The sequence below is a fragment of the Annulohypoxylon truncatum genome (genome assembly GCF_022578515.1).
Source record: "Annulohypoxylon truncatum strain CBS 140777 unplaced genomic scaffold F4807scaffold_40, whole genome shotgun sequence".
In the NCBI taxonomy this organism is placed as follows: Eukaryota; Fungi; Ascomycota; class Sordariomycetes; order Xylariales; family Hypoxylaceae; genus Annulohypoxylon; species Annulohypoxylon truncatum.
Genome location: NW_025953826.1, coordinates 116903 through 141013, shown reverse-complemented (window position 1 = coordinate 141013; position 24111 = coordinate 116903). Strand labels below are relative to the sequence as shown.

Below are 24111 nucleotides of genomic sequence, written 5' to 3'. Positions count from 1 at the left end.
TGCCGCCGATTTGTGTAACGCGTGGCACGACTATCGAATTTCTTAATCTGTGCGCAAAGGTGATGACATCGCTTCCTCATTGGCTGAATTCGAGCCCGGTTCTGCGAGTGTCCTTCTTCGTAAGCCTCTATTAGGCCTTGACAAGTGGCGATCCTACCTAAGAGGCACGAACGGTGGTACTAGGTTGCATGCAAGCTGTGCCGTTGCGTACTTCTGCAGCGCCCTTACGGCTTCTTCGTTGGGCGGTGCAGTTCAGGGACAGTGTGTTCTGGCTTTGGCCACTCACTTTTGGCCGACCCTGGCCCTACCGTTACGGAAGACCCTCCGAGTACACGTCCTTTCGGACTTGGCTACAGCTTTGATGGGAGGATGTAAGTGCTATTGTATAATGTACGTATGCACGATGGTATACACAACGTACCCCGCTATCGTATACGGGCCCATAACTTGACCAATCTTTCGATTTATTATCCTCTCCCGTCCGAACCCACCAGTTAGATGGGCTATACGGCTGTCTTCGTTGGGTGCCGAAGAGCCTCGTCGCTCATATGTCTTGCCAACCTGCATACCTAGGTACCTATCTGACTGACCGGGACTTTTATTTTACCTAATCCTGGCAGCAGCTTCGCTTATTGCGGTTCTAGTCAAGTGCTTACTTCAAGTTTTATTTGCTCATATGATGATTCATTTTTTTAACCTGGTTGGTATATTGTATCCTATGCGACATTGCAAATTTTCTTTTATTTTTTATCTCTGTTTATTCGCTAATCAACGCTTCGCCCCGTCTGTCGCGTTGGAAGGCTGAGCTCCTTTCATAATAACAGTGGATTCCGGACTTTCTCTTCCCGCCGTGAACGTGGGCGAAGGAGTAGAAGATGGCGGGCCGGAGCCGAAGCTGCGTGGTACAAACGCTCATGTAGTCATCTTCACCATGCATTCTCGCCCGGGATGCGATAGGCGGGCTGACAGATTCCTTCTTTGCAGGGATTATTGGTCGCACATGGCGCCGCGGAGACCTGACTAGAAGCAGAGCTGGATGTATTGTATACTTGATCTGCGATCATGCTTGGTACCTGTCGGCCCTAGGTAGGTCCCAATGGCTCGTGTTGACATTGCTGCGTTTGCCCACTCTTGTTCTCAGCCTTATTGACGGCGCTGTCCCTCTTTCCAAGCTATCTGGTAGCTTTCCTTTTCATGGAACCACGTTTCATTCAGCTCTCGTTCTCTGTAGGTTGGTCGCAGCTAGTCATCCGGACGGAAAATCATAATCCAGCTCAAATTTCTAGCTAGGAAGCTCTTCCTACCTATCTGTTGCCGGGCTGACGACTGCTCATTAAAGTTGCGTTATGAGGAAATCCTTCGACACATAGCTTGCTAGGTTCTCTGTCAGCCGGCTCACGAAGCCATCATCCCGTTGGATACTCGGAGTTTCTAGCTGAAGGAATCTCAGAGCCTCGCTTACCTAGCTAGCTTTCGTTTCGCCTACACATATAAGTCAAGCTAAGAGCTCTAAATTGTTTATATCGTCAGTCGCTTCTCGCATCAACTCATCGTTACACTCTTAGTATAAGAGTCGTTTGATATATACGGACGGTCGGATAGACGGACGCTCGCTACGAAGACATTCATTGGAAATTGGGGTTAATTTGACATCCTAAGTCATCGAAGAAGCTATCCTGAAGCTGTTAGATACACCATAATGGTTCTAATACAACGGTTTGGGGCTTTGTCCCTCGCGCTGGCTTCGATCGCGAGGGCTTCCTATTCCGAAGCCCATTGGTACCCTACCTCTACTCACAGCGAATGTGATACGGAGACGATTACCGAAACGAAGACAAAGACTAAGACCGAGGTCGAGACTTGTTACGAAACGACGACGAAGACTGAGACTGAGACTGAGGTTGAAACTTGCTACGAAACGACAACAGTCTAGTGAGTATGATAATGAACGAACCTGAAGCCATTGAGCTGACAATTGATGCAGCGGCACCACGACCGTCTTCGCTACTGTCAGTTATCCTTACACGATAACAAGCGAGGAGACTACCACTGCCTCGGTTACCTTTACAAAGGAAGAGACGACGACAGCCTCATTTACCTTGACAGAGGAAGAGACGACGACAGCCTCATTCACCTTGACAGAGCAAGAGACAACTACAGCCTCATTTACACTGACTAATGAAGAGACGACAACGCAAACTGCTACTTACACGTCGTTGGTCCCCACAATCACGACGGAGACCCTCACCTTCACAACCCAGATCCCGACTACAGTTATCTCCGACGAGACTCTGACTACAACGCAGTATACCACGTCTGTTTATACAAGTGTGTCGACATACTCGACAAGTATCTTGTCAACGCTTACCAGCGTTCTAACAACAACCGATGTGTCTGTCTCTGCTTCACCGACCACAGATTTTGCCACAATAACTGCAACTGAGGAGACTACTTCGTTTATCACTCTCGTGGAGACGACTACCTTCGTGACAGTTTCCGAGGTTATGCTTACCGATTCGGTAGTGAGCTCTACAACTTTTACTACAACACAGCTTATTACTAACGTGGTTCCAATTACTATCACTGCTCCTCCGGCCACGATAACACAAGCTCCAGAGACCGTAACTGTGTCGTCCGTCATTACTGCTGTAACTACCTGTACCGTCAGCCCTGACCCCGCGAATATCACAGTTCCGGCATATGATGTCACGTCCAATTTAACTTGGGGTTGTCTTCCTGGAACTATCTGCGCTCCTCCATTTACGGAAGAAGGATGCAATATCTGGGCAACTCCGCCGAACAAGTCATACGTCTGCGAGAGTCTGAGTTACTGTATAGAAGCTCCGGAGTATTACCCAGTTCGTTGGCCCATATTCCAGACAGGATACTATAGACCTACGTGGGGCTACTTTAATCTCGCGCCGCCTGCTTTCGGGTTGAGCTACGAGGTGTTCGCTGTCGAAAATGTTGTGACGACTACAACAGAATCGGATCAAACCTATGTCACTACTATCGAAACCGGCAATTGGGGCTCTCAGTCGAGCATTACGGCCTTTTCGACGGCTGTAGAGAAAAGATACGTCCCGTACAATCCTATCACCAAGCGTTCGCCTACAATGCCAGCGTCCTGCTTCGACACTTGCAACAACGCTTACTTAGAGGCTCAAAGAATTGGTAAGAGCAATGCCCTTTGCGAAATAGGCTCTCTATTCCGGACCTACTTTCAGTCCTGCCATAATTGCGCTGTGGAGCAGGTAAATTGGGAGGATGCAACTAAAGACTACGTGCTCCCTACGTTTTCGCAATATCTCGATTACTGCAATGCGACAAATCCTGTTCCTGTCCTAAACCTAACTGGCTCCGCCGCGAGTGACGTTACAACCACCTCCGGTGGTTCTACAGCCAGTGGGGCTGCGGCGTCCACCAACACGGGCATCGTTTCGCCTCTACCCACATCTAGTTCGGTATCAGCAACGTCTACTTCGGCATCAACAACCTCTAGCTCGGTGTCAACAACCTCGTCGGTCTCCCAAGTTTCCTCAACTTCTAGTTCGCTTACTTCTTCATCTACTTCGTCTGTCGTCGTCTCTTCATCCATCATATCTACTACGTCAATTTCGTCTACTTCTTCTGTCTCGTCAACAATTTCGAGCTCCTCGGAAGGTAGTTCGTCGGAGAGTAGCGCTTCGGCGTCTTCTGAGAGTAGCAGCTCTATACAGATCTCGAGCGAAAGTTCGAGCGCTAACAGCGCCAGCGCTAGTAGTAGTAGCGGCAGCACCCCTTCACCGATCAGCATCTCCTCGCCGATTAGCAGCAGCGGTTCACCTACGACGACAACGCCTGCTACAGTTCCGGGCAACACGACTGCCCCGGCTCCAGTCTCCACCGCTGGGGCGCCAGCCACCTTGAGAGTTGATGTCGTATCAAACTCCATCCTTGCCTTAATCTCACTCTTATTCTTCATCTGATACTATCAGATACAATTAATGTTCGAATTTAGCATACCATTAGAAAAAGCAGTATAAATATTCAGTTCACATCTATCCTTCAAGCCAATTGGAAGTTTCGGGGCTCAACGTTGTATTAATGGTGATCACTTGGTGGGCGGCTTGATAAGGCATCGGCTGGAGAGCGCGGACAGGTCACTCATTTTTACAGCCTCCGTGGCGGCACGGTAATGGTACCTTACCTAGGTAGTTGCATCATTGGGGCATAATATGGAATTGAACAAAAGGCATACTCATGATACCCTTGGGGTTGTTACGCTCCTTACACGAGAGACCTGTTATGGCTACACGCAATTAATGACGAAAGATGTTGCTGACAAGGAATTGGGAGTTTTCTTGAGGGATTTAATGGATTGGCTGAAGTACATTTGGCGGGGAGAAAGATGCAGACAAATGGACCTCACAGTCGATTATACATACACTTCGATGCACATAATTACAGGAGATATTGGAAGTGGCGAGTAGTCTACTCGGACGGCATTCCACGAGGAGAGGTTTACGGCAGGGGCTAGTGTATTGTTGTTCTAGCTTCTTCGTCAAATGTTCAGGTGCAATACAAACTTCAGTGAAACAACGTTTACCACGACCTGAATTATGACGTGTTATGAAGATGTTTTCAAAAGGGGCATAAGATCTAGCCTTCACATAGATGATGTAGAGACATGTCAAACATCATTGTAATTATGGTGTTTCGATGGGTTCCTGTTCCGAGGTGCAAGTTTGTTTCGCTATCCTATACCCCTATTATGCTATGTTCCACTAGATCACAACGTTTGACTTGGAATGGATCTTCGTTCTATACGTTAGAAGTGCGATAGAATAATCGCAGAGACAAATGTCAATTCAGCCAATCAACAGAGTACTACCTGTCCTCTTTCAGCAATTTAGGCCTAGCAGCAAATAGCATAGCAATGCATTTGAAGCAGGATGCAAAGGTGCAAATGACTTAAAACTGCGAACAATGCAAAGTTACGACCGATTGAAAGTGTTCATAAATGGCAAGAGGCGCGCAACATTACGTAACAAAGTCGATGAGAAGTTGCAATGATCCTGTTTTGGATATTGCTTTACCTTCGGAGCGCTGCCTAAGGTGAGAATAATGATGGTTTCTGGAGATATTACGCCTGTCAGTGCCTGCCTTTTATTCCCTTTTTCTGGTGATTTCGTCCAGGTATCCTGTCGTGCGGCCGTGAATTCCTCCTAATGAGAGGCCGCGGGGACGCACACTCTCTTTGTTTCATGGTATAAGGATGGTACGTATGTACGTGATTTAGGATACTGGATGTATGTATTACTGGACTGTTACTACTTAGGTAGTATTACACATGGAACTTAGAAGTTGCCAGGTACTTCAATAATGACTAACTCAACACAACTTGGAACGGCGATTCTTTTAAAAACTACTGAAGTACATAGTGTGCATCTTCCGATAGAATCGCGAAGAAGATTTAGAAATGCGCCACAATTATTGCGCCACACCTATGACTGATCCCCACCTGCAAATAAGCCACCGTTTGACCCCACCACAACTGAGACAGAAATGATTTGCTGAGAAATCAGCTGGCCAGAAACGTCAGTCAGGCACACCCCGCGGGCTAACGTTTAGCTGTACGTTGTTTTTAGAAACGTGCAAGAGCTTCCACATCTTAATCTTTTCAACCTCTCGTCAAACCGCAGCTTCTGTAGTCCGTCGAACTATCCCGAAAGAACCTCGTCAATCATCTACTGCCTTATTAGAAAGCTGGTCTTTTCTTCCTTTTATATCAACCAGTCCTCTTCCCTTTTTTGGACCAGCTATCCAACTACGTCATCTCGTATCGTATTTACCTGACTGATCGATCGGCTAGCCTCGTTCTAGGTAATCGGTGGTGGGGTTGTTAATTTGGGTACATCGTTCATCTTTCTTCCTACCGTCAGCGGATTATCACATCCTTACCTTCCCCCCATATTCACATTCCTTCTCTCGTCGCCTGCGTGTTCATATCTTCTAGTAGCAGCATAGAGGGCTCCACTAGAGCAAACATCGCCAAGCTGGGGAAGCGCAAACACGAGAACGGAGAGTTGCCTTTCTCCCCTAAGAGAACCATGACCGTAAGTATACCTGCCTATTGATTTACTCTCAACTATTGGCCCATTTCTATATCCATACACCGATGATAACATTTATCTGTCATATATAGGATACCAAAATGGCTTCGGGAATACCTGAGGTCGATCTGGTCACCCGCGTCCAGGTCGACAACTCCGTTGTAGGCCAGACCGAGATCGACGAATCCCTCTATAGCCGACAGCTTTATGTCCTTGGCCACGAGGCTATGAAGCGCATGGGCGCTTCGAACGTCCTTATAGTTGGTCTGAAGGGTCTTGGTGTTGAGATATCCAAGAATATCGCTCTTGCCGGTGTCAAGAGTTTAACCCTCCACGACCCGACGCCTGTTGCCATCGCCGATCTGTCCTCCCAGTTCTTCTTACGCCCAGACGATGTTGGAAAACCTCGGGATGTAGTTACGGCTCCTCGTGTGGCTGAGCTTAACGCCTATACTCCTGTCGGCATTCACGAATCGCATAGGTAAAGCGAAATATCTATGTTGTTAAGGATATCACATGCTAACATTTGGGTGAACAGCCTTGGCGAGAACTTCTCTCAGTTCGACAAGTATCAGGTCGTAGTCCTAACCAACACCCCCCTTAACCTTCAACTAGCCATCGGCGATTACTGCCACTCGAAGGGCATCTACTTCGTAGTCGCCGATACATTCGGACTTTTTGGCTCCATCTTCTGCGATTTTGGTCCCAAGTTTACATGTCTCGATGCGACCGGCGAAAACCCCATCAATGGGATTGTAGCCGACATCGACGAGGAGGGATTGGTTTCTGCCCTAGATGAGACGCGTCATGGCTTAGAGGATGGTGATTATGTTACTTTCTCCGAAGTCAAGGGAATGGAGGGCTTGAACAATGCCGAGCCGAAGAAGATTACTGTTAAAGGTCCTTACACCTTTTCTATTGGCGATGTGTCTGGATTGGGCCAATACAAGGGCGGCGGCTTGTTCCAGCAGGTCAAGATGCCCAAGTTTATCGAGTTCAAGACAATTTCTGCGGCCTTACGCGAGCCGGAGTTCGTCATCTCTGACTTCGCCAAATTCGACCGACCACACCAACTCCATGTTGGTTTTGAGGCATTGCATGCTTTTACCCAGTCGCAGGGCCGTCTACCCCGACCAATGAACGATGAAGATGCCGCCGTTGTTGTCGCATCCGTCAAGGCTTTTGTCCAGAAGGAGAAGTTAGATCTCGAGGTTGATGAGAAGCTTGTCAAGGAACTCAGCTACCAGGCTCAGGGCGACTTGAATCCCATGGCCGCCTTGTTTGGTGGTCTGACCGCCCAGGAGGTTCTCAAAGCTGTGTCGGGCAAATTCCATCCTATCAAGCAGTGGTTCTACTTCGACTCTCTGGAATCACTTCCCACTAGTGTTGCTCGAACTGAGGAGCTATGCAAACCGATCGGATCTCGATATGACGGTCAAATCGCTGTCTTCGGTAAAGAATACCAGGACAAAATCGCTAACGTCAGACAATTCCTCGTCGGTGCGGGTGCTATTGGATGCGAAATGCTCAAGAACTGGGCAATGATCGGGTTGGGCGTTGGACCCAAAGGCAAAATCACGGTTACTGATATGGACTCGATCGAGAAGAGCAACCTGAACCGCCAATTCTTATTTCGCCCTAAGGACGTTGGCCAAATGAAGAGTGATTGCGCAGCCAAGGCCGTTCAGGCCATGAATCCCGAGCTTGTGGGTCATATCGAGTGCTTGAAAGATCGAGTTAGCCCTGAGACTGAGCACATCTTCAACAAGGACTTTTGGGAGTCTTTGGATGGTGTCACTAATGCGCTTGACAATGTGGAGGCGAGAACATACGTCGACCGACGATGCGTTTTCTTCCGCAAGCCTTTACTCGAGAGCGGTACTCTCGGTACTAAGGGCAACACACAGGTTGTTCTCCCTATGTTGACCGAATCGTACTCGTCCTCGCAGGATCCTCCTGAGGTGTCATTCCCTATGTGCACATTACGAAGTTTCCCCAACAAGATCGAGCATACCATTGCATGGGCCCGCGAACTCTTCGAGACTTCCTTTGTTAAGTCTGCAGAGACCGTCAACCTCTACTTGTCTCAGCCTAACTATCTGGAGACAACACTGAAGCAGGGCGGTAACGAGACACCGACTCTTGAGACTATCCGCGACTATCTCGTAACGGATAAACCTCTAAGTTTCGAAGACTGCATCATCTGGGCAAGGATGCTATTCGAGAGACAGTATAACAACGCTATCCAACAGCTACTTTACAACTTCCCCAAGGACTCGACGTCTTCTAGCGGCACTCCCTTCTGGTCTGGCCCGAAGCGTGCTCCTGACCCATTGAAGTTTGACCCCAAGAATCCTACCCACTTCGGCTTCATCGTCGCAGCCGCTAACCTTCACGCATTCAACTACAATATTAACACTAAGGGAGTAAATGAAGGCCTTTACTTGAAGGTGCTGGACAACATGATCGTCCCAGACTTCTCGCCTGACCCAGGCGTCAAGATCCAGGCGAGCGACAACGATCCCGTAGGTTTACTCCGTTTGGTGAATCTGTGATAGATGATAATTAACCTTGCGTATAGGACCCCAACGCCGCGAACAACAAATCTGCGTTTGATGACAACAATGAGATACAGAAGATCGTCGACAGTCTCCCTGCTCCTAATGAGTTGGCTGGTTTTAAGTTAACGCCCGTGGAGTTTGAGAAGGATGATGACACGAATCACCACATAGATTTCATCACTGCCGCAAGTAATCTACGAGCAGACAATTACAAGATCGAGAAGGCCGACCGACACAAGACCAAGTTCATCGCCGGAAAGATTATTCCGGCTATCGCTACTACAACCGCATTGGTTACCGGTCTTGTCGTCTTAGAGCTGTACAAGATCATCGATGGGAAGAATGACATCGAGCAGTACAAGAACGGCTTTGTTAACCTTGCCTTGCCATTCTTCGGTTTCAGCGAGCCAATTTCTAGCCCAAAGGTTGAGTACAAGGGACCGGACGGCAAGGTGACCTTGGACAAGATTTGGGATCGATTTGAGGTGAACGATATAACATTGAGAGAACTTCTTGACGATTTCGAGAAACGAGGCCTGAACATTAGCATGCTGAGCTCTGGAGTGAGTCTTCTGTACGCCAGCTTCTTCGCGCCCGGAAAGTTGAAGGAGCGATATAACTTGAAGCTTAGCGAGCTGGTCGAGTCGGTGTCGAAGAAGCCGATCCCGGAGCACCAGACGGAGCTCATCTTCGAGATGGTGGCGGAGGACTTGGACGACCAGGATGTGGAGGTACCATACATCAAGGCTATCATCCGGTAGATGTTTGTTATTTCCTATCGATCTCTCAATCATGGAGGCGCCTGGTTCTTGGCAACGAAGGATGCCTAGTACTCCCCACTCGTACGGTTTATTGGGGCTTAGCTTCAGAGATCACGGCGTAGGTGTCCTGTCTTTTATGCTATGGTGTTAGCATGCGCCGTTTGCTCTTTTAGTTTGGCAGCAATGGGGTCTGTCACAAAGTGCTTAAGACAAATAGTAGTAAAATAGAGTTGATTTTGCTCATATTCTTAGCAAGTCTATGTTCGTGATTAGGTACCTATAGGCGCTCTTTTCGATTCTATATAAGGGATCTCCACATGATTTCTAACCCCGCCATGCTAGCTGATTAGTAACGATATACTAGTCCCTACTCGTCCAGGAGATTTACGTCACGATCCGTAATCGTAGTATAATGATGAATAAGGGGAGAACGCCTCGATAGTGACAAATCTTCTACAACTTGGTAGCGCACGCCATATTTGAAGCTCCTGATTCGAAGACTCCCTAAGAAGACAAGTCAGGAGAACTTCGAAAAGTAGGAGTATATAAATCGAGGTAGCACCTGAGTTAGAGAAATTGGGGATCCCCGCATTCATGAACATAGCTCGCTCTCCTGCGCTCTCTCGTGTCGCGTCATCGTTGTTATTATCAAGATCAATTACACCCTCGTCGTTTCCTGTATTGTTCCCGAGGGGAGGTGGCATAACCTGCGATTGGAGAGGCATCTCATCGCTTATAAAAAGCGAAGCACAACTTAGAAGGATTACCGTGAACCCGCCTCCGAAACTTGTGAAGAATAACCAGCAGATACGAATGGTGAGAGCGGAATTAAAGCACGGGTAGATGATTGCTAATAGGCCAAAATAGGCTTCGAAAATTACTGACTGGGTGAAGCCCGGCGATACCAGTGGCGAGTTCAAGCGTCAGGTCAGCTCGTTCCGTGATTGGATTTCTAAAGAGCCTGGCGCAAAATTCCCGCCCGAGAAGGGGAGGTATCATCTTTATGTCAGCTATGCTTGCCCCTGGGTATGTCATCTTCAATTTCAGACGGAGTCGGTTTGGGGTGTGAGATGGTTTTGTTAACGACATCAACCCGCAGGCTAATCGGACTTTGATCGTGAGGAAACTGAAGGGGCTCGAGGATTTTATTTCATTCTCTAGCGTCCATTGGCATATGGGGGATAAAGGTACGTTATGCTTTCCATCGGCTTACTGCGGAATTATGTATGCATAGACCGAAGAGCTAAGAATATCACAGGATGGCGCTTTCCCACTCCGGAAGACACGGACGCCGCAGGTGAGAACGTGATCCCGGACCCGGTTCCGGGTCACGAGAAGTATACCCACCTACGGGACCTCTACTTCGCGGCAGACCCCAACTACGGAGGGCGGTTCACCGTGCCGGTGCTATTCGACAAGAAGGCGAACACGATCGTGAATAACGAGAGCAGCGAGATCCTGCGCATGCTGAACCACGTGTTCGATGACCAGCTGCCGCCGGAGTACGCCAAGCTCGACTTCTACCCGGAGCCGCTCAGGGCGCGGATCGAGGAGGCGCACGGCTGGATCTACGACGGTATCAATAACGGCGTGTATAAGAGCGGCTTCGCGACGACGCAGGAGGCGTACGATCGGAATGTTACGGCGCTGTTCGATGCGCTGGATAGAGCGGAGAAACATCTTGCTGAGACGGGCGGGCCGTATTGGTTTGGGGATACGATTACGGAGGTAGACATTAGGCTGTGAGTGCTCCGCCCATCATCCTTTTTTATATCAAGCTGTCCGAGTCCCCATGGGAAGAATAGTGCCGACTAACTCGGGAAAATAGGTTCCCGACGCTCATCCGGTTCGACCCGGTATACGTCCAGCACTTCAAATGTAATCTGCGCGATATCCGGTCAGGGTACCCGCTTCTGCACAAGTACACCCGGAACCTGTACTGGAAGCACCCGGCCTTCAAGGATACGACGAATTTCTTGCATATTAAGAATCACTACACGCGCAGCCATGTCCAGATCAACCCACATTCTATCACCCCCTTAGGCCCTGTGCCGGATATCTTGCCCCTGGAGGAGGAGGTTACTGCTGTGAAGGCTGCTTTGGCGAAATAGGAAGGGAGTGGGAATTTGTGATGACTCTGGGTGAAGATAATAGGTTTACTAGGTAGGGTTGGCTTTACTGGTTTTTTTTTTTTTTTTTGGTCATCTGGATTAATATAGCTGCTCAGCCATCAGCATTGAACTATTTGATCGCACTTAAAACCCCTTTCTCCTGTTGTCCTTACGGATAAACTGGCTTGAGAAAACGAGTCTATATATTCTCAGCATTGAACTGAGTGATGAAGGTGTCGCATATGCTCGAATAATATACCGAGGTTGGTGGATCTTGGAGAGTAAGTACTTGTCCTCCTTCGTGGAAATAGGCAATTTTAATTCAATAATCATCATGTGCTCAGCAGCCGATGAGAAATCGGATAACTCTACTAGGGAGTCGTATTTGAAGTCCACGAATCGAAGGTTTTATAAAGGAAACATGGTCACATCAAGGCACGGAACGAACGAAGTCCTCAAGTCAGTGTTGATGCGTCTTCTCATTGGGGATGTGCATAGTTGCAGAACCGAAACTCCTTTGCCCATATTATACAGAATAACGATAACCCTCCCTTTGAATCCATGCGTCGGTGCCCAGTACCAGCTGCCAAACCCCGGGTATATCCTCCTCTGTCCCAATCCACAGATTTGCGGAATCAATCAAAACCCTAAATGCCCATATTAATATCCCTGAGAAGACGTTATTAGGTACTCGTGCCTTTACATGAGGCGTGTTCGAGTTGCCGAGTGTGGTAATAGCTCAATGTCGGCCAGGCAACACCGCGGACATAGAACGAACGAGCCCGCCGATCTTCTCTGACGTTTTCTCGGGCTTCTTGTCACGCTCGTCGCCCATGTCCAGCAGCTCGTCATGAGCCGCCTTCCAGTTCGTCGAGATGGGGCGCGGAGGGCGGAAGTCCGCAGTCGTCTTCGATCTGGGCAATCCGGCAGCGGGCTTGTCCTCGGTCTCGACTTTCGTCTCCTTGCCAACGAGGATGCCGCCGAAGCCGCCGCTGACGACGCGCTGCCAGGGGTGGTGGTGGTGGTGGTGGTGCGGGCCGGCGCCGGGCGACTTGCTGCGCTTGAACTTCTGCTTGAGCTTGGCCCAGAGGCCGGAGGCCTTGGCTTTCTTGCTCTTCGTCTCGACCGCGACGTGGTTGCCGAGGAGAAGCGCGGACTCGGATGAGTCCAGGTCTAGGCTGTCGCGGGGCGTGTCGAGATCGATGCCCATGGCGAATAGGCCGACGGGGCCGTCGCCGCTCCACATGTCGTCCGCGGCGATGATGGCCGGGTTCATCGACTGGACTACGGGCGGCACTTGCATGGTGGTGTGGGCGGAGCCGTAGATGTTGCTTCTGGAGATGACTACGCGGATGGAAGGGCGGCGACGGTGGGCGCTTTCGAGACCGAAGTTTTCCACGTTCTCCATGACCTGGAGTAAGGGTATGATTGATAGTAAGTAATGATGAGAGTGAGAGTAGGTAAATGATTTTTTGAAGTTGATGATTTTTTTTTCTTCGAAGACGCAAGAAAGTGAGGATTTTGCGGTTGCGTGAGGAAGAAATGGAAGAGAAGGAAAACGTGTTTTGGGAAATGCCTTTGTGCAAAACACGGAGAAGCGATGGAGATTCGTACCTAGGGCTCGAGGAAATCATTAGGTAGGTAAACAAAAGAGACGAAAATGGGAGTCAGTAGATGGGATATTGTGTGGTGTTGATCGAGTATAACGACGGCCAGTCGGTATCTCGGCGTGGATTCAGGGGGTTAGCCTTTGTCGTGAGATAGTCTGCCCCTGTGGTGTCTCATGAGGGTCAGCAAGGACTTACTTGGTCATGAATTTGGTGACAGGGCTTATAAATGCGTTTCCATGGCTAAGGATGTTATGGCTGCTGCATTAACACGTATCGTTGCGGATCTCGTTAAAGGGGGTTTACAGCTGGTAATAGGGGTAGGGGATAGACTAGCACTCCCTTTGGACGATCTTGATAAGAACGTCACTGCCGGCATATTCACTGGATATATAATAGATCGTTAAAATTGGTCCATAAGGGCCCTTTTCATACTATTGCCATAGGGACTAGTGAATTAAGCTGGATGTAAAGGAGTGAAAATTGTACATGTCAATATGAAGCGCACTCAATAAACTTGAGGGGAGTATTGCTCTTTGATACTGTAAGATAGGTAGGTACGTTAAAATATCACATTACCTGCGACATCACTTGTGTATGTACTTCAGGTGGAGAATGAAAGGCAGAGTAAGGAAAGGATGAATTGATATGAAATCAGGGGCTCTAAGCTTGACACTAATAGAAAAATTGAACATTCAGTTTATGTAAGATCTTTGACATTCATAAAAGTTTCCAAAAAACCTTGCTTGTAAAATCTTTATAATAGTCTGAATGATATCTGGAAAGACAAAAACGTTTATGCCTTATATCCATTCATCCATGAAGACTCTACTCAATCCAAACAACTAGTCTCTTCCCCGACACAGCCCCTGACTTCAACTTGCGGAGTCCTTCTATAATACTCTCAAAGCCGTGGCCCACCACCTCCGTCGGATGTGCTCTTACCTTTCCTTCATCGAGAAGCTTTTGAAAAGACCTAAAAACCTTCACAGCCATCTCATGTTTTGCCGGGCTTGCCGGCCGCCCATACTCTCCATCTAACTTGACCTCCCGTCCGAAAGCCTCATAGGCTAAGGCAAAATCCGGTTTGACAGCCTCCCGTGTCTTCCATTCCTTCGGGCTGGACTCGAGATAGGCGTAGCGGCCGCCGGGTCGGCCTAGGCTGGCGTAACAGCATGTCGTCGACGCCTGGTCGGCGATGCAGTCGAGGGCATGGCGTAGTCGCCCACCCGTGTGCGTCTTGATATTGCGGCCAAGGTCATTAGATGTGTAGTCAAAGACCGCGCTGGCGCCGTACGACTTGACCATGTCGAAATTACGGGATGAGCAGGTGGCGACTGGGTCATATCCTATGCTATTGCGGTTCAGTTAATTACCTATTCAACTAGTAGTCGTCAGGGGTAAAATTGGTGGTCATAGACGAATATTATAAGTGAAAAGATCAGATAATAGGAACTCACGTCTTCAAAAGCTGAATAGCCATCGTCCCACACGTCGTACTCCCGCCATACACCAACACAGGAGCGGGCTTCGCAAGCGGGCTCTCAGGCATCGCCGTAATCGCCAACGAACTCCACAACGCGACACAGCTAGTCAACAACGGCGTCCCCAGCGCCGCCGCCTGCTCCAGGGGAAACCCCTCCGGGACGCGGAGGACCAGGTCCGCCGGCGCCCGGACGTACTCCGCGAGGCTGCCGGTGGTCGGATCGCCGGGGTTGGAGCCGTGCACCACACCGCACACCATATCCCCGACGCGGAAGTCTGGGTCCGGCGTCTCTGCGCCCTCCGCGGGCTTCATGTCGACGATTTGGCCCGCGAAGTCCATGCCGATGACTGCGCCCGGGCACGGGAAGGCGGCGCCCATCTTGTTGTCGCTGGGGTTGAGCGCCACAGCGACCGTCTTGATCAGGAGGGTGCCCGGACGCAGGGTTGGTATGGGTATGTTTTCTGCTATTGTGGGCTGGCCTGCTGAACCTTGGACAATCGCCCGCTGGGTTGTCGGTACGGGGACTGGTGATGACTGCATGGTGCGGTTAGTGCTTATGGGATGGTTATCATACGTGTGTGATAATCGTTCTAGACCAGTTTATAGCTTCGCCCCCAACGGGTATAAGACGTGGGTTGGCAAATCTTGGTACATACTTAGCTTGTAGAAGGATAGGGGAGAAGCCCGGGGTCTTATGTTTTAGCTTAGGGGCTGCTCCCCCTTTTCGGGCGGCAGTGTAACGTGGGGGTCTAAGGATCTCGGAGCGCTAAGATGGGCTGTTCCAGGGAATGAGCCCCTGGAAATTACTGACTGGCCAAGTATTGATTCAGCCCTAAAGTGATCAGCGCTTGATAGGCCCCTATGCCTTTACGTAGTATAAAAATAGGTGTTGCCAGAGACCTCGTAAATGCAGCATATTACTTGCTAAGAAGTCTTTAAATCATGACCTCGGGGCATGTGTCCTTTTTAGTTTAGCGTTATATCCAGGTAGCTAACAGGAAGGTAGGCACAGCTACGCAATCATCGATTTTCTCAGCTTTTAAATCTCATGGTAACTTACATGCGACCTCATAGAATACTACCTAATATCCATAGCATAGCATGCCGGCCAATGCTTCATCCTAACTCCATCGCTAAAAGTTGCTAGACGTCTATCTAGTCTTTAAGTCATTATTATTGATACGTACTACTTCAGGATATGAATACATGTGAAATTGTTTATGTTGAGGATCGGTTACGGTTATTTTCAACGTCATTTCCCACGAGGGTTGTCTTTTCCGTCAACCCATACTCAGTCTCCAACTGTTGCCTCAAGGGAACATCCTTTTCTAACAAGAAGAGCCAAGTAGCTACTCCGCCAAAAGCTACCGCCACCAAGAATACCAACCTCAACGCTTCCCTGTAGACGGCGCGGATCTCAGCCACAACAGGGTCGGGAAACGAAGTGACAAAGGAGGCAGATGCGTGTGAATAGGCACCACCGCCAGCTAGCAATTGACGAGCTTGGGGGTCTGAAATAGTGTAGATTAGTTGATCAACTTTGTTGTTAAAGACTGTAGCGGGAATGGCGACACCCCAGACGCCGCCAACAGTTCGTATGAAAGCCCAAGTGGCAGTGGCAGCGGCCTGATCCTTCTCAGGAACCGGCGCTTGGAAAGCCGGTAGTAGGGTCTCCAGGACAACGCCACCTCCGAGCGCGCCTATACTTTGGTATGTGGCCCATTCGGCTGTAGTGCTTCCCTCCCACTGGAGCGCGAATAGTCCTAAACCTACCGCGAAGACCCCTTCGCCTATCAAGTGTAACATCTTGAACTTCCCCCAGCGCGAGACAAGTATAGCTGCTACGGCGCAACCTGGGATGGAAATAAGTGTCATGGGGAGCAACGACACGCCCGTGCGCTCAGCTGAGAATAGCAGCACGGCCTGGAAGTAGATAGGCAGAAAATACGTGCCCCAATAGACAAGCATCCAGTGGAGGAAGGTGTTGATAGCCGATATGATCGAAGTACGGTGGCGGAACAGCTTAGGAGGCATCACGGGCTCCGCTGACGGCCCATACACCTCCCATAAGGCGAAGAGGACGATGACGAACACGCCTATTAGGAGCGGAACCAGCGTCTGCCATGCCCCCCACGAGTACTTCACACCAGCGTAGGTGAGAGCGTATAACATGACGATCGTACCAGCCATCAGGAGACCGTTGCCGACCCAGTCGATGCGTCTCAGTTTCTGGCTCAATGTCATCTCCTTGTTATAATTGACGTGCAGGAAGAGATACAACAAAGCAAGGGAGACGCCGCCGATTGGAAGATTGATCCAGAAGACCTAGTGTTGGTTAGTAAATGAATTTCCATTGATCGTAGCATATGACTTACCCATCTCCAGGTGGTCGCATCAACGATCGCTCCTCCCACGATCGGGCCACAAGTCATTCCAACGGTATATAGAATCATGATGATTGCTAAGAAGTAGCCACGCTCGCGTAGAGGCACCAAGTCGGCGATGATGATACTGACAATCATCCCGATGCCTCCTGACCCTGCGCCCTGAACGCCACGCCCGGCTATCAGCATGGCGCCAGTTTTCGCACCACCACAGATGCCGCTGCCGAGGGTGAAGAGGACAATGGCAAATAACATAAGCCATCGCCGACCGAAGATATTGCATAATTGGCCAAATAGGGGTTGAACGGCCGCACTGCAGAAGAGTTAACTACCTATCCGTAGATATGATATCTTCCTAGTAAGATGCACGAAGATTTGAGATTTGGAGTTAACATACCAGCATAGAAAGAATGCATTCGTAAACCAGATAAACTCCTCGCCCATCTTCAGGTCATTGACGATGGCGGGTCCAGAGGTCACGATGACACTGTTTTCGAGCGAGGATTGGAAGTTCGCGATACATAATCCCACGATAATAGCCCAGAAGCGGAAATCCCGCTTAGCGGAAGTCGTCTTTTTCTCTCCGGCAGTTCGTTCAGCTGAATCGGTAGGATCATCCATCCCGCCGTTAGTCAACGGCATTTGTGCCGTCGAGTTTTCATTGTTCGTTGCGGCATCTGCGGTGGGGCCCGTAGAATCTAGGTCTCCCTTGCTCGAAGCGCTTGGAGTTCCGTTCATGATGGTTTAACCTCAACGGTTGAGATTATTGACAGAAGACAGAAAAGATTGACGCTGTCGGGCGAGATCTTCGCACCATTGTCAGAGTACCGCTCAAGGACTCTTCGCCAGGCGTCAAATTTCTCTCCTTTCATTGTTCACGTTACTTTAATGTTCGGCCCCCATATTGCTCACGCAGGTGGGCTGGTGCTGTCGGCTATGCTGCTTGTTGGCGCAGATCAATAGAGTGTGGCATGCATGAATCCCTCGTTTATCGGGTTCCGTGTTCCAGTCCTAGGTACCGTTTGTATGTACATATTTATTGTGGCAAATTAGTAATATTATATATCGAACATGTCGCATTGGTCGCACAATCACATATATAAATAGCATTGCCCCTCAAATGAGATGTCACGTTGAAAACGATGATCGTTGATTGAGCGCCTAGGAATAATACCAAGCAATGTTTTAATATACATTTACCTTGATATGGAATAAAAGCATGTTAGCTGATGGGCCTATATCCGATATTAACCTACATATGCAGCTAGTGAATTGTACCCCAAGACTTGACGAGTTGGCTTGCGACATCTGACAGAAGACAATGCCAACCATTTCACCTCGCACAAGGCGAACCGTGCCTCCCGGTCGCATACGAGCTTTGGAACCTAGGTACCTATGTTATGATGGGAAAAGATGTCTACGTTTCTTTGTGAGAGAAGAGGTATTCATAGCTGAACATAATCTCCATCTATTCAAACTTGCCTTAGATTGTGTAGATTTTTTAGGCTTGTAGTGGCATCGCTGAGCCGACCTAGCTTCTACCAGAATGGCATCGAACTTGGTATTCCAGTGTATCGTAGATACCCGCAACCACGACCGGGTCGTACTCATTTTATGTGCAGTGAGTTCAACGAGTCCTAGCATATTTCTTCGAAGTCTTACTGACGTCCTCGACGCCTAGATAATATTATATGCGTCATTCCGCTACATTTACAATGTGTATTTTCATCCTGCAGCCAGGTTTCCTGGCCCGAAGCTTGCGGCCTTCTCGAACTTGTGGTATGCTTACCACTGGTAAGTCATTCACTCCATAATCGAAATTCAAGCAAATATCTGATGAACCTAGGTCTACCGGGAAGTATCCATTTGCAGTCGCGGAAGCATTGAAGAAATATGGTCAGTGTCCGGACGCTCTCATATCAAGCAGAGATGGGTTGTTTTACTGAAATAAATTCAGGGGACGTTGTTCGTGTAGCTCCGAATGAGCTCGCTTTCATCACACCCGAGGCTTTTAATGGTATGGCGCATCTAAACTCTTTAGATTTCATCTAAGACTCAAGTCTGATACAGGAGGATAGATATATACGACTCGCATACAAGCGGTCTAGAACATTTCCCCAAGACGAACTTCATGGATCTTGGGCTGGGAGATAATGGTCTCTCGTGGGAGATGGACCCTGTAAAGCACCATGCAGATGCCAAAAAGGTTGCACCGGCATTCAGCATCAAGTCATTAAAAGCTAAAGAGCCGACCATGCATAAGTATACCGATGCCTTTGTTCAAAGAATGAGAGAGCTCGGAGGTAGAGAGGAAGGCATCGAGCTCAAGACAGTAAGCACTCTAACCAAGACTTGCCTACCCACGAGTATTCTGTCGCAATGCTGATCTGAAAACACTTAGTGGACAGACTGGGTAGCCATGGACGCTTCAGCCGATTTGGCATACAGCCGAGAGTTACATCACTTGCGAGACAGTGAGATAGCCGTGACTGTTTATTACCATAGCTCATTCTTACTGACTTCGGCGTTGCAGTGAAAAGCACGCGATTCCTTGACCAGATGTGGATCGTGAACTTCTTCGTTACCGCGAACCAGATCTTTAAGAAGTTCCCTCTTCTAAGCCCGATTAAGTTCCTTTTCGTTCCACCTTCCATAATTGCAAGTTACCACGAGGTTCAGAGTATGAACCAGAAGGCACTAGAGTCGCGGATTGAGCGCCGTGGAAACACGGAACACTTGGACCATTTCGAACAATTACTCCCAGCTGATGCCCCTGATCCCACTAAAGAGGAAAAGAAGCACATTGAGGTGATTACTGGGCATCTGGTTATCGCTGGTTACGAGCCGATCGCGAGTCAGATCCTTGGCACGATCATGTTCTCGTTGCTACGGCCAGAAAGCCTCAGGTTGCTAGTAGAAGAAATCAGGGGTGCGTTTAAGAGCTATGATGAGATCACCGCCGATGCGGTAGCACCTCTTAAGTTCCTGCATGCCTCCCTAATGGAGACGTTACGTATAACGGTCCTCTCGAGCAACGGCCAGCCACGTTTATGCCCTGGGGCTAAGGTTGATGGTAACTACATCGCTAAAGGGGTAAGTATCCGTGGTAGCTCTAACCCCTTTTCTACGATGCTGAACAAGTCCTCATATTCTAGGTCGAAGTGCAATATGCCGTTCTGGCATTCACTCGCAGCCCACGCTATTTTCACGACCCTAATAGCTATCGGCCGGAACGTTGGTTGCCAGAAGACCATCCTCACTGGGATCCAGCATTTAAGAACGATGCTAGGGAGGGGTACCACCCATTTAGCCTGGGGCCGAGGTCGTGCCCTGGCATGCCCCTTGCCTGGCGCCAAACGAGAATCTTCATCGCCAAGGTGCTCTGGGCTTTTGATGTTGAGATGTTGCCGAACCAAAATATTGTATTCGAGAAGGACTTTAGGATGTTTGGGATGTGGGAGAAGCCTAGCTTCTGGGTGCGATTCCATCCGGTTCAAAGGGATTCGTGAGCGGGAGAATAAGAAATGGGTTGATGGTATACCAGGTAGGCAATAGGGAATGGGAATACTTGCATGATCTATGAGAGGGTCATAAACGATTCTGTATGTCTAACTGCTTGAGTTGAATATTCGTGATGTAGGAGGACCAGACTGTTCACATCTCATCTCCTTCATACATGCCTACCCAACTACCTACCTACACATGTTCTTGCTTGCTTCCAACCAGATTCAAACTCATCAAGCCCTGGTGCATTGGTCATTATGTCAGCTTGCACTAAATAGAGAAACACCTAGGCATCATAGACTAATGTCATAGCTCTAGGATAGGCGTCAGTGTGCATATGTAGGTATGTATCGAGCTAATTTACAGATCTCGGTTAGTACATAAGGAGAAGCAGTACTTATCATACGCGTAACTGAATATCGATCATCATCGCCATAGTCCGCACCTCGTTCGGTTTAATGCGGCAGTCCCCACTGTGGGTTCCGATCTGTTCCTTGTACGATGGAAACACCCTTTATGCTTATCGCTCTTCGAGGCGCGGACCGCACAGGTACTAGGGATCAGAGATCCACCTACTCGAGAAGGTAGTAAGGCTGAATTGGTACCTATTTGGTGTAGGTGCACTATGATGGCACCGTTCCAAGGACCAGTGATCTGTAAATGCGCGCTGACGGCACGGGATAAGTCTATTTGGATTTTGGATAGTGGATATGGGTGGCAGGGTGGTGGCAGGGCGATGACACGGGCTTCCGTATTGCGAAAAGATCACCTATCCTGTTAGGTACCTACTTTCTAGGACGTCCACTGCAACCCCGAACCTGACTTTACCACGCGGCCACGCAAGGGAGCCCGTATATGTCTACAGATCCGTGGGAGGATCTGAACCCTGCAGAAACTTGACGCGGCATATCGTCTTCCCATCCTAAGCCCGTCTTACTCATCACCTCACATCCGAAGCTTCCCAACCCAGAACTGCTATGCCTGCCCTATCAAACTTCTTGGAAGACCCTTGGAAGATAAAGAGGGTGGAGGGGTGTCATGATGTAACCTTCGGCGGAGAAGGATGGGGTGGCTGGAAGCTAGCTGCGACAATTGGGCGACCAATATCATGGCGGTCTTTTTGTGTCAGCCCATAGACCTTATTTCGACATTGATGGGGATTGGCTGCGGGGAACCCCTCCGCTAATTTATATATATGAGATGGAAAAAGTGGTAGAAACACGTGGGATTCAGCTGGTGCAACAGTAACCGTAGCAGTAGCAGTAGAAAGTAACAGCTAAGACAGACTACCGTCTTGCGAGTTATTTTGCGAGGTAGGTAATTACTCGGTGCAATTATTACTCGGCCGAATCATGCGCTGCATTTTTGGCAAACCAATCCCCTCCTCTCCCCCACCATCAGCACAATCCGACTATGGCATGATGTCGCGGGTTTGCTAGGATGTTTTGTGCCTCATTCCTTCCAGCGCGGGGGTGGCTCGATGGGATTCAAATATGGGATTCAAATGGTTAGGTACGCATGAAGCTTGGATACTTTGTCAGCACCTTGATCGGTTCGTTCGCATAGCATGTGGTATCTATTCTACCTAGGTGAATCCTGCTCCAAACCCGGCCTTTCCACCCATCAAGGAGCAACTCCAATTCCAATTCCAGTTCCCAGTTTTGCAATCGCGTGCTAAATTCGCTCAAAACTCTGCTGGATGTGAACCGTCTTCACCGGATATCCCATATTGAGGCTATCCACCTCCATCCGATTCCTGCCTTCTATGTCAATCCAGCCATCGCGAGAGCTCTGCCCGCTCTTGGCCAAGGAAGGCTTCCGTAGTTTGATTTTGCTTCCGTAGCTGTAGATCCTGGATTTGATGTGCTTGAAGTTGCCGATCCGCGCGAGCAGCGGCATATACGTGATCGAGCAGCAGCAGAACACGCTGAAGGCCATTTGGACCGTAGCCCAGAGACCCTCCATCAATTGGTTGTCTGCAGATGAGATTAATTGATGCATATTTTGAGCACAAATGATGCCGAGGTAAGGTATTGAAGGATGACTTACAGATCGTCGAGTCGAAAGCTAGCCCGATTTTGACGAAGCCGATTACCCCTGCCATTCCCGCCAACGCGAAAACGATTGCGAGCTTCCACTTAGTTGACCGAGTTGTTTGAAGTCCGCGCAGCGCCCACACGGCAAAAATCGCCATGGCGAAGTCGATAAGGGAGTTTATTGTCTCCGTCGCTGAGAGCATCGCGCCGATATTAACGCAGTAGCCCTCGGTCACCCTGGGATCCCAGGCCTTCCGTATAGGCCGACATTGGAAGATGTTGCATATGAAGCTGGTAAAAGAGATGAGTATCTGGAGAACTCCTAGAATCTTGATCCAGATCGCGAACTTCCTGTCGACCGCGAAGATGCGGTGGTAGAGGAAGAGAATGCTAAGCTTGGCGCATAGCTGATTAGGCGGGTAGAAGAGACTTGCTACGTAGATATCCTATGAGTTTTTGTTAGTGATGCTTCTTATGTTTTTACTCGGAGTATGGATCAACCTTTAGAACCGCTATCGTATTCTCAATAGGGAGGGTTAGGATATCTTCTGTGCCATTGAGATTCGGCACGATGAGAATAAGACATATTACCCAAGCAAGGTAAAACAGTAATGATCCCAACGCCAGCCAGTCCTCTATACCGACTCTACGCAAGGTTATCCAAGAGGCGACGAAGCGCAGTACAGTGGCCAATATACATAAGGGGGTTAGTATAATGATGAGAATGAAGCCAGCGGCTTGTAAAGGGTCGTCAAGGACATTTAACGCCATTGTACTAATGGCGGACCACGACCCTCTCGATAGTGGTGGCTGAAGTCGAAGCGATTGGCCGCAACAGGAACTCGACAACTATTTTGGAAAGCCAACACGGAAAAGAGAATATCGGGTGTTCCGCATGCTAACCTAAGGTATTCCAGGACTTGATGATTATATTGCGGAGCGCGAGTCCAGAGTAAGCATGAGAGATAGTTGGATGGATAATAGAGTGTTGATACCCAGAGCCGACGTACATAACTGCTAGGAATCGGCTACCACACCATTGAATAACAAATTCCTTCCTTTGACTAAATGACGACGGAGATCGGCAACAGATGTAACCCAAGCTGGAGGTATGTGTCAATATGTCAATAGGCGATGTTCTTTTGGCCCCCTCATTGCGTCGTTGACAAAAGCATCCACGAGGCGCAGTGCCATATGCGGCATGTCACCGCAGCGCTACAGAATACTACTCGCCAAGATTCATGGAGTCCATGGAGGTATCCTAAATCAAGCCGTGATTGGGTGACTGGAACCCGGAAGCAATTCTTTCTAGATCAGCCTGTTTATTCTATTCGAAACTCGTAGGACTTCCGGCGATGCTTCTGTTGTACGGCCGAAGGTCAGCCACGAGATATCAGCGTTGCATCACATATGCGTCGTTTCCCGTCTCACAGCGTCGGGCACGGTGAGATTCGAGCAAGTGCTTACGTAGCAACATAGTGGTAAGACATGGGCTCGATGCTCGATTTCCGTCGCACCGGATCTTAATACGACCATTTATAAATTGTATGCTTCTTAACAAGCTTA

The 24111-nt window shown here is 49.0% G+C and overlaps 8 protein-coding genes across 8 annotated transcripts; 4 read left to right on the top strand and 4 right to left on the bottom strand.

The window, feature by feature from the left end:
• Nucleotides 1-1441: 1441 nt before the first annotated feature.
• On the top strand, nucleotides 1442-4093 carry F4807DRAFT_272769 (uncharacterized protein). The gene is made up of 3 exons (XM_047994590.1): nucleotides 1442-1932; nucleotides 1985-3574; nucleotides 3764-4093. Exons 1-3 carry the CDS (start codon nucleotides 1700-1702, stop codon nucleotides 3966-3968), a joined length of 2028 nt encoding a protein of 675 aa, XP_047850229.1. The 5' UTR covers nucleotides 1442-1699; the 3' UTR covers nucleotides 3969-4093.
• Nucleotides 4094-5600: 1507 nt separating this feature from the next.
• On the top strand, nucleotides 5601-9661 carry F4807DRAFT_442003 (uncharacterized protein). Its single transcript, XM_047999430.1, has 5 exons — nucleotides 5601-5893; nucleotides 5999-6098; nucleotides 6188-6576; nucleotides 6634-8620; nucleotides 8677-9661. The coding sequence occupies exons 2-5, from the start codon at nucleotides 6093-6095 to the stop codon at nucleotides 9415-9417; spliced, it is 3123 nt and encodes a 1040-aa protein (XP_047850228.1). The 5' UTR covers nucleotides 5601-5893; nucleotides 5999-6092; the 3' UTR covers nucleotides 9418-9661.
• A 350-nt stretch (nucleotides 9662-10011) lies between these two features.
• F4807DRAFT_464387 (glutathione S-transferase) lies at nucleotides 10012-11528 on the top strand (the record flags this gene model as incomplete). The annotated part of the gene is made up of 5 exons (XM_048002117.1): nucleotides 10012-10233; nucleotides 10285-10443; nucleotides 10517-10604; nucleotides 10676-11159; nucleotides 11246-11528. 5 exons carry the CDS (start codon nucleotides 10012-10014, stop codon nucleotides 11526-11528), a joined length of 1236 nt encoding a protein of 411 aa, XP_047850227.1.
• Nucleotides 11529-12267: 739 nt separating this feature from the next.
• On the bottom strand, nucleotides 12268-13260 carry F4807DRAFT_470904 (uncharacterized protein). Its single transcript, XM_048002861.1, has one exon. It carries the CDS (start codon nucleotides 13160-13162, stop codon nucleotides 12377-12379), a length of 786 nt encoding a protein of 261 aa, XP_047850226.1. The 5' UTR covers nucleotides 13163-13260; the 3' UTR covers nucleotides 12268-12376.
• A 392-nt stretch (nucleotides 13261-13652) lies between these two features.
• On the bottom strand, nucleotides 13653-15270 carry F4807DRAFT_441993 (zinc-binding dehydrogenase). The gene is made up of 2 exons (XM_047999429.1): nucleotides 14596-15270; nucleotides 13653-14489 (listed from the first exon to the last, which is right to left on the bottom strand). Exons 1-2 carry the CDS (start codon nucleotides 15159-15161, stop codon nucleotides 13964-13966), a joined length of 1092 nt encoding a protein of 363 aa, XP_047850225.1. The 5' UTR covers nucleotides 15162-15270; the 3' UTR covers nucleotides 13653-13963.
• A 569-nt stretch (nucleotides 15271-15839) lies between these two features.
• F4807DRAFT_453826 (MFS general substrate transporter) lies at nucleotides 15840-17647 on the bottom strand (the record flags this gene model as incomplete). The annotated part of the gene is made up of 3 exons (XM_048000509.1): nucleotides 15840-16946; nucleotides 16997-17318; nucleotides 17403-17647. 3 exons carry the CDS (start codon nucleotides 17645-17647, stop codon nucleotides 15840-15842), a joined length of 1674 nt encoding a protein of 557 aa, XP_047850224.1.
• A 904-nt stretch (nucleotides 17648-18551) lies between these two features.
• F4807DRAFT_464383 (isotrichodermin C-15 hydroxylase) lies at nucleotides 18552-20514 on the top strand (the record flags this gene model as incomplete). The annotated part of the gene is made up of 8 exons (XM_048002116.1): nucleotides 18552-18626; nucleotides 18687-18799; nucleotides 18852-18901; nucleotides 18963-19022; nucleotides 19084-19337; nucleotides 19407-19479; nucleotides 19539-20098; nucleotides 20161-20514. 8 exons carry the CDS (start codon nucleotides 18552-18554, stop codon nucleotides 20512-20514), a joined length of 1539 nt encoding a protein of 512 aa, XP_047850223.1.
• A 1485-nt stretch (nucleotides 20515-21999) lies between these two features.
• Nucleotides 22000-23497, bottom strand: F4807DRAFT_272352 (uncharacterized protein). The gene is made up of 3 exons (XM_047994587.1): nucleotides 23047-23497; nucleotides 22559-22991; nucleotides 22000-22485 (listed from the first exon to the last, which is right to left on the bottom strand). The coding sequence occupies exons 1-3, from the start codon at nucleotides 23314-23316 to the stop codon at nucleotides 22184-22186; spliced, it is 1005 nt and encodes a 334-aa protein (XP_047850222.1). The 5' UTR covers nucleotides 23317-23497; the 3' UTR covers nucleotides 22000-22183.
• Nucleotides 23498-24111: the final 614 nt, after the last annotated feature.